This window comes from Dendrobium catenatum, unplaced genomic scaffold, assembly GCF_001605985.2.
Source record: "Dendrobium catenatum unplaced genomic scaffold, ASM160598v2 fragScaff_scaffold_1024, whole genome shotgun sequence".
Taxonomy (NCBI): Eukaryota; Viridiplantae; Streptophyta; class Magnoliopsida; order Asparagales; family Orchidaceae; genus Dendrobium; species Dendrobium catenatum.
The window spans coordinates 1156617-1166584 of NW_021319486.1; the positions used below are offsets into that span (position 1 = coordinate 1156617).

At 31.1% G+C, this 9968-nt stretch overlaps 1 protein-coding gene across 1 annotated transcript; it reads right to left on the minus strand.

Moving 5' to 3' along the window:
* Positions 1-7936: 7936 nt before the first annotated feature.
* On the minus strand, positions 7937-9367 carry LOC114580450 (E3 ubiquitin-protein ligase Os04g0590900-like). The gene has a single exon (XM_028697988.1). The coding sequence runs from the start codon at positions 8766-8768 to the stop codon at positions 7965-7967; it is 804 nt and encodes a 267-aa protein (XP_028553821.1). The 5' UTR covers positions 8769-9367; the 3' UTR covers positions 7937-7964.
* Between the last annotated feature and the right edge of the window lie 601 nt (positions 9368-9968).

Below are 9968 nucleotides of genomic sequence, written 5' to 3' on the forward strand. Positions count from 1 at the left end.
AAGGGCATATCATTAGCTAGCTCGTGAGCCTGCATCCATTTACACGATCCAAGCTTGACCATGCAATTTAACCTTGAGTCAAGCTCGCAACATGGCCAACGAGACAAGTTTGAGTTAAGTATGACTCAAGCTTGACTCGACTCTTTACACCCCTATTCGGTATTACACTTGATCTCAGTGCTAGCATTATTACTATCAAAACCACATAACCACCTTCATAGAAGTTCAATTATAGTACATAATACTTATTCTCAAAGGTTCACTTATAGTTCACTTTGACTTTAACTTTTCCATCAAGATTCATATAAAAGTTCTGAGTTTATAAATGCACATTTTAGAAAATTTTTGAAACTAATTCATTATAACATTAACATATCAAATAAAATGTTTAAAATGCACATGTCCCAATACCTATTTATATCTTCACTTTCATTTAGGCCTCTCTTTACCTCCCACACCTGCATATAACAAGTGGGGCCAGGATCCCTCCAAAATCTCACAAATTAATTTCGAACGACTGGTATTATAGAGAGAATGTCCATTCCGAACAACTTCGAGTCAATTTTGTCTATCGAGTCAGTTCAAGATATTGTCCAAGTTGAGGCAAGTTACATTTACCTTTCTCAGTTTTTTATAGTTCAATAATTTTTAAGAATTTTTTAGTTTAAATTTTTTAATTTAAATGTAAAGAGGGTAGATTTCAACAACAGGTAAATATTCGCTACGTCACTTTTATTATGTTATAGCTTACAATATTCTTCATATTTTGCTATAAATTATTTGTGAATTTTACCTGGAAGTATTGATTCCCTATAATTTAAGCATTCTAAAAAAATTCAACAATAATAAATAGAATTATAGCACAATAAAAATCTTGAAATATAGCTATGAACAATGTGTGGTAAGATTTTTATGATTTAAAATAATGTAAAATATGTGTGCAAGCTTACCAAATTTTTGTTTAGTTTACCAATAAAATAACATTCTATGAAATTCAATGATAAGTTTGATACTATTTTCTATAACTAGAAATATGAATGTTGATATGTTTGAAATGTGTGATTGGATGAGTTTTGACGTATTGTGATGGGAGTTATAAGGGCCTAAAATTATGAATCTAATATATGCATGAGAGTTATAAGGACCTGAAATTTTTAATATTTGTGGAGCTAAGCATTGGGAGTTATAAGGGTCTATTATGTATATGCTAGCACAATGAGTCATAAGGGCCTAAATTATATGGGTTTAGTGTAGCCTACTAAGTTGTGGCTTGCTCATGCCTAGTATTATACATCTATTCCAAGTTAGGGTAAGGGAAATGGGTAGGTTAAGGAGAAAGAAGAGTTGTAGGGTTTGATATGTTTGCATGTTTGTTCTATTAGGATGTTTGCTAATCATGACCTTTCTATAATGTACTGCACTCTTTTTTATCATACATTGTTTGCAAATTATTATTTTGATTCATAAATTTTTGAGATGAATGAAATTTTTTATGATGATTTTTTTTTTATAATTATCTTAAGTAACTTAATGTAACACCCTATAATCTAATTTGAAAATTTTATTCTTTTATCTTTTATAAATAACAACCAGAGTAACCAATTTTTCTGGTCAATAGAAATATTAGCATAAGAAAAATTATTGATTAAAATATCAATATGCATACATATTTATTTCCCCAAAAATTATATAAACTACTGATGATCTATACAATCATATTATAAATACTTTGTATGGAGTTAAGAAATTAACTAATAGTAATCCTGGAGAAGCTTGATAAATCTCACACTCTAGCTCCCTTGCCTTGATCTCAAATAATTTAACTAGAAATAATGAGCTTAAGATCCTAACTAGTAACTAAATCCTACAATTGAACTCAATGCAAGGCAAATAAGCAATATATATGTCAGCAGTTAAATTATAATAATAGCATTCATATGATCATTGAATCAATATAAAAATAATAAAACTCACATGCAGCGGCAGAAAAGTCGATAAATTAGTAAAATAATATGGTACATAAGCCATTAAACCAGTATAGTGGAGAAATTAATAAACCAGTACATGCGTAAAATCTCTAAAGCAAGCATCGTATCAATAATATCAATCAGTAGAAAAATTATATAAAATAATTAAACCAAAGTATCAGTAAAAAATGTAAAAATCATAACATTGCAATAAAATCATATAAGAGTGTATCCAATAGACTATATGCTCAGTATATTACATACTTATTATGTCACATGCTTAGTATCAGTATAATAAATCAGTAGTATCAAATAATATTAATGTCTATATCAATAGTAGTAATGGTCTACTAATAAGAGTAGAAAAATAATACAGTAATAATAAATCCATGCAATAATAATAAATATACATAATAATATGAGCAATATCTCAATAATATGCATTTTAGTATGCACACTAAGCAATTAAGATGTTTTTGTTATTACAGTGTTTTCTAATAATCAATAATCAATAGTCAGTAATCATTGACTCGGTAAATAAAATCGTCACTCTTTGTCCATTGATATAATAATAACTTTTTATAACTTCCAATCATTATCAAATGAATTAATAGAGGATGACATCAAATCACAGTGTTTTAAAAAAAGCCCATTAGCTTACCATTTTGTATAGATCAATTAATCTCCAACCAAGAGGACCATCATTCTTTACATATATTTTTATACATACACATTATTATCATAATACTATAATAGTAGTAGCAACATATCCTCATTAATTACCAATGTGTTGTTGTAAATAAAGCATAATTATGTTTAATTCGGAAAGTACCAAAATATCGTAATAGTAAACAATAAAAAACCTTACTGAGCATAAATTTATGTTTTTATAAATTAACAAAATTAGCAGGGATTATATATAACAACAGTCTAAAGCTTTAATTGAACTAAAGTATTATTTTCAGATGTCAAAATAAATATTTGAATTGGCAAAAATTGCTACCTTTTTAAAATCATTAAGAAAAAAATCATAAATAAATATTGAAAATATTTATAATCATGATTTCTATAACATATAAAAATTACGCGGTAAACGTTTTACAAGTATAAAATTATTCTCATTTTTTTTTGTAACACAAATATAATTTGATTAAAAAAATCAAAAATATAAAATTATTAAATCAGAAATAAGATAATAATTTCTTACAATGAGATGAGCAAATCTTTGAAATGAACCAACTAACAAAAATTGCACTATGACCTCTAAACCCTAAGTTTATTTTTCTCTTTCCTCGCATTTCTTTCTAAATCTCCCTTATATTTCTCTATTGCCAAATTTAAGAAGAGAAAAAAATTAATAACATTAGTGACTTTAGATATTTCTTTTATAATAAAATAATATAATATTAATATAATTTAATCAATTTTTATTATAAAATTTATATAATTTTTTTTGGGAATTTATAAATTATAAAAAAATATCTAGAAAATAACACATTTTACTTAAAAAATTCTGATGAAATAAGTTTGCAAAGCGAACATCTAACAGCCTCAAAATCCTCACTTATACTGATAGGTGTCAATTTCTTAAAGATTTTTATTAATGTCCAATATTTCTGAAATATTTAGTATAATTAAAGTATAATAATGTCTATCTTTTGGCCAAGATAGTTTTTAAATTTGACTTATAATGACTCCTAAATTTTTTTTTTTAACTAGGTTAAAATATGAGCTATTACAATCTACACACCTTACAAAAAATATCATCCATGATATTTTCCTTAAGGATTCAAATACAAGAATCAATATAAAATAAAACCATATAATCAAAACTCATCAAAAATCATACAGTAATGCAATTCATTCTATTACATATCATTCACTTATGTATTATATATTATATATGTCATTCAATCATTCAAATAAATTTTTTAACAGTAGAACTTTCAGGTTATATTCAATCTTCCATATACTATAAGTTGTATTCACATGGCATCATTAGAGTTGGTGCTACCGATCGTGGTACAATAGTCTCCCCTTGACTATACTTATAGCTCTATCATCTGCCCTGCTTATATTTTAGTGAATGCTCTGGACTCTACTATTTTCTATCCTATAGTATGTTTAAACTATCATGCACCAGAATCACTTCTTCCTCCAAATCCCCATCGAGGATAGTTTAATACCTTATTTCTCTATTGTCTATAGTGAAAATATCATCCAGTCAATAGGTAGATCTTACCCGAATGTCATCGACTATAATGAATACTCTTGATGTAGTTGCCAGTAGAAGATATCGATGTATATCCCTTCGAATCACTATCATCAACTCAGAAAACTCTGGAATCCGTAGAAATACTAATGGATGTCTTAACTCCCTATTTAACCCTTGCATAAACCTATAGCACTTTTTCTCGGCAGTAGGAATCAAGTGAGAAGCATACCTAATAAAAGCAGTAAATTCGGCCTCACACTACATCACTATCTTGCCTCCCTGCCCTAACTTGATAAAAGCTTCATGTATCTATCGTCAGGCTGAAAGAGGTACAAAGTACATCATGAATACTGTAGTGAACTCATCCTAAGTGATCTCAGTATTGATTATTCCCTAGAATTTTCCTCTCTATTGTCAAACTCACAATCTCCCTGCCTTTCAAACGGGAACATAGCTAATGATACCTTTCGGCTCTCCGAAGACTATATGTTGTCAAATATCTTTCTATCCTTAGAAAAAAGTTATGTGGTGAAAATTTTATCAATATAAAATTATCTACATTTTTAGTAATGGAAATAAAAATTTGATTGAAAAAATATCAAAAATACAAAATTATTGAAATATAAAATATGATATTGCTTCGTTACAGCTAGGCAAGCAAACTCCCAATCGGACCAACCTACTAAAATTGTTCTATAGTCTCCAAACATTAAATTTATTTTTCTATTTCCTCACATTTCTCTCTAAATCTCGCTTACATTTCTCTGTAGCCAAATTTGAGAGAAGAAAATTGAATATGAGAAGGGAAAAAAACTTTAATAACTTTGTAACTTTACAATTTTTAGTATAAAATTTATTTACTTTTTTTTTACTTTAAAAATTGTAGGAAAATATTCATAAAATAACACATTTTATTTAAAATTTTTTTGTGAAATCAGTTTACAAAACTGACACCTAACAGTCCCGAAATCTCCACTTATACCAATAGGTGTTAATTTTTTAAGGATTTTTACTAATGCTAAAAAATTACAAAAACTTTAATATAATTAAAGCACAATAATAATTATCTTGTCGCAAAGACGGATTTCAAACTTGGCATATAGTGACTCCTGAAAAACATTTAACTCGGCTAAAATACGAGATATTACACTTAGTGGTTGGGTAGTCTCAAAATAATCGTAAAAAACTAAAAAATCTCTCTAAATAGGTCTTGGGAAATCCGTTCTATTACAATCTGACATAATGTGACCTATTCTATAAGCAATTTATGACAAGATGAGTTGTGACAAAGCTAATTATAAGATTTTACAAGATCTCTTCAAGTAAATAAATAAATAAACCCCATAGTAGACAAAAACTACTAAATGGTATTTTGGAAATCTCAATCCAATGTTTAAAATAAATATGATATCTCAATTATAAAATTCAAATATTTGAGGGAAAATATTAAATTTATATTTTTTAACTTGACATGATCAAACATTGTGTCTCATTTTGGTTTATTTCCTTAAACTTAAACTTGTCTCATCTTGTTAGTTTAACCAAATTATGTTTAATAGAAATCTTCCATTAAAAGTTCATCATCTTTGGCAAAACACTTTTTGGAAGAGTAATTATCATACATACATTTCTAGAAACTCATTAAATATTAGATAGTCTTCCTATTCCAAAGATTATTGAGCAGAAGCTAAGTGTTAGGCATCTAAACCTATTTCTAATTCCTAAAAGAATCTCTTGGAGATGGGAGATATCAATCTCTATCAAATCTACATCTTAGGCTTCATTTGGGACGACTTTCTTGCTGCTTCTTAAAGCTGCTTTTTAGTGCAAAATTTTTATTTTCTGTACTAAAAAATTTCTTTAAGAAGCAGTAAGAAAGCTGTCCCAAATGAAGTCTTAATTAAAGATTTCTCCACTTAGCAAAATTTCAAAAATTTTATAAGGCTTGAAAATATTTTAATTTGCCTATTATTATAAACAATACTTTATGAGTTTGATTTCATTTGGAAGGATTTTTTTATTATTTTTTAAAACGGTTTTTTAAAAAAAAAATGCTTTAATAAGAAAGCTGCCTCAAAAAAAACTTTAGAGAAATAAATATTTGTTTTATTTATTTATACCGACCAATATTAATTGCTATAACTATAAAATCCTTCAGGCTTATAACCATTAAGAAAATTGTTATAAAATCTGAAATTTTAGATCCAATTTAGGTCGATTTTCACGCATTTTGAAAATATTATTAAGTTTTTAAATGAAAATTATTACTCCTTGTCATAATCATATTCCTATAGAACTGTGAGTGATTTTTTTAGCTTTGATGTGAGTCGCACAACTACCCTAATGATCACTCATTGGCCCACATATTATATAAAAGAAAAATTATTTGAGGAAATCCCCATATGTATTAGAAAATAAGCTTCAAAGTTATTTTATTTATATTGAAATTAATGCTGTATATAATATCCGAAATTATATTATTATTAATATAAAATGGGATAATATCTAATATCCTGCACATTATTTATTAGAAAAATTATTCAATGATATGCTCTTACATTTTAGAACGTGCTTCAATGTTATTAGATTTGCATCAAGATTAGCACTGTGTATGATATTTTATTTTAAACTAATCTTAATATTAAATAGGACAGTATTAGAATTCATTATGATGCATTTTAACCTCTAATGATTACTTATTTTCCAATAAACTATGTATTAAAAAAATTGTTTGATGAAATCCTCATGTATATTAGAATGGGCTTCTATGTGTTAAAATTTGATCATAGACGTAGCTCATATTGATCTGCTGGTTGGAGTTTTAACGGCCAATCAAGAGATCCTATGTTCGAAACTTACGTATATGATGTGCATATGAATTTATCTTAATTGATCTAAATATCATAAAATAATAATAATATAAAATCAAGGCCACTTTGAAATTAATCCTAATGCATTTTATATCGAAATATTTCCACCCAATAACTTTTCTATCATACATGGATTGGCAAGGTCTATGAGATAACAAATTATTAATGAGTCCAGATGCATCCAGACTCCAATGAAATTGCGCTATATCACTTATTCACAGTAGTGTGTATAATTTGTACACATTGTACAAAGTTGTACACACTATTGTGTACAGGCGACATTGTGTAATCTCGTTGGAGTTCGTGCATTAGCTATGCTCGGACTCCACAAGTAATAATTTCTCCTATGATATGATTATATTTATACATAAAAAAAAATTAAAAAAACAATTCAAGAGAAAAAATCAAGCCCCTCAAAAGGGGGAAAAAAAAGTTATCTTCATACAAATCACAATAAGTCAACTCCCCTGCTACCGGTGGAAGCAGGAGGGGGAGATCTCTTCACTGAAACCGAACTCCTCCCTGCCGACGACTCTCCGGCCATCCTAACCTCATATCCTTCGTCTCTTATCTCAATCACCACATCATCAGCATCTTCTTCTTCATCTCTTCTTCTCTCCTGCGACAACTCCCGCTCCTCTTCCAAATCATGAACCGCAACAACTTCACCCGCTAACTCACCCTCCTCCTCCTCTTCACTCTCCTCAATCAGATACTCAACCGTCCCGATAACGCCGGCGCGGCAGAGCGGACAGTTGGAATGAGAGCTTAGCCACGTGTCTATGCAGCTCTTATGAAAAGCATGATTGCACTTAGGGAGAAAAAAAAAAAAAAAAAAAAAAAATAATTCAAGAGAAAAAAATCAAGCCCCTCAAAAGGGAGAAGGGGAAAAAAAAGTTATCTTCATACAAATCACAATAAGTCAACTCCCCTGCTACCGGTGGAAGTAGGAGGGGGAGATCTCTTCACTGAAACCGAACTCCTCCCCGCCGACGACTCTCCGGCCATCCTAACCTCATATCCTTCGTCTCTTATCTCAATCACCACATCATCAGCATCTTCTTCTTCATCTCTTCTCTCCTGCGACAACTCCCGCTCCTCTTCCAAATCATGAACCGCAACAACTTCACCCGCTAACTCACCCTCCTCCTCCTCTTCACTCTCCTCAATCAGATACTCAACCGGCCCGATAACGCCGGCGCGGCAGAGCGGACAGTTGGAATGAGAGCTTAGCCACGTGTCTATGCAGCTCTTATGAAAAGCATGATTGCACTTAGGGAGAAGACGGAGGCTATCGCCGTCATGAAACTCGCCAAGGCAAACAGAGCAGTCGCGGTCTCCGTTGGCTATGGGGATGTCGGAATCGCCGTGGCGGTAGCGGTAGATTGTGAGTTTATTGATGAGGGATGCGTCAAGGCCGGTGGAAGGAGGGGGGAGCCAAGAGGAGAGAGGCGTGGAGGTGAGGGAGGTGAGGGAGCGGCGGCGCTGGTTGTTGCAGTATTTAAGGGCGATGAGGTAGCCGGTGACGATGAAGAAGGCCGAGGTGATGACAACGATGATGGCGATGAGAAGGGGGGAGAGGGTGAAGTTTGAGTGGGAAGGGGGAGGGGGTGGAGGGAAGTAGAAGTAGCACCACTGTGGGCAGTACACGCTGCAGAAGCCCAGGGAGCAGTCTCTGCCGGCAGTGTAAGGAGGCCATGTTTGTGGGCTGCTCATGGGTGGGTGAAGAAGAGAAGATGATGAAGATGATGATGAAGAGAGGGGAGGTAGGAGGTAGGAGAAGATGAAAGAGAATTTAGAGCCTCGGTGGCTTAATTTAAAAACTAATGGAGTGATCTTGGAGAAATGGACAAATTAGTAGGTGAGAGCCAAGATAGAAAGGAGATAGAGCGAGAAGAAAGTAAAAAAGCTTTGTGGGCCAAGAGAATTGAAGATTTGGCAGGGGATTGGAAGCAACAACTAAGTTCAGGAGGGTAAGGTTGGTTGGAGAATCGAGGAAGGAGCTTTGGAATGAAAGAATGTAAGGTTGCTGAGCTGAAAGTTTGTGTGTAAGGACAGAGAACGGAAAAGAGTGTTTTGACTTTAAAGGGAGGTTTAGGTAAGATATGACTGAGGAGAATTCCAAGTTTCCCTGCATTTTTGCTCATTAAGAATTTGTATGGGCTGAATTAAGGATAGTAATTATAGTGTTGTTAGCTTTAATTTCATGCTTGAGAATTGCTTTTTTTTCTTAATGATTAGGTCATTGGGATCTCTTATTAATTAAATAAATTTAATTTGTACAAAAATTTGTATGATTATTTATTAGATTAGTTAGTCACCAAAAAAATTACATTAATAGAAATGTATGTTTATGTGTGTGTCAATATATTTCAAGCTCTAATAATTATTGATCCTAGTAGTTGGTCATAATTGATTCATATGGGAATAGACATGCAATATTAGTTGTCATGTTGATTCATTCAGGTGGTTTCATATGATGCCGACATTTATAGTTGCATGACCATATTATCATGTTGAACTTTTTAGAGTAGATTTCTTAAATAGAGCTTGAAATGAAACAAAATATGAATGAGCTATTTTATGGCAAATTTGAATATTTATCTATTGATGTATAATTTGCCGATTTGAACATCATTGTGTTGCAATCTCATCATCATCTTCTTTTACATAGAAGGAATTAATCACCTTCATGATCATAATTCAACTTTGAAAAGAATTCAAGATTTACTGCCGCTATGCAAACATAGAAAGAAGTAGTACTTCTTTTATGACAAGAATGTGGCATCATCTTTACTAAAGGTTCAAACAATGAGGAAAGAAATTTATCATCATGAAATATTTTTTTCTTTAATAATGATGAGCGATAAATTGTAAAATGTGTGGCTTGAACTTATGAATTTGGAGAAGCAACAT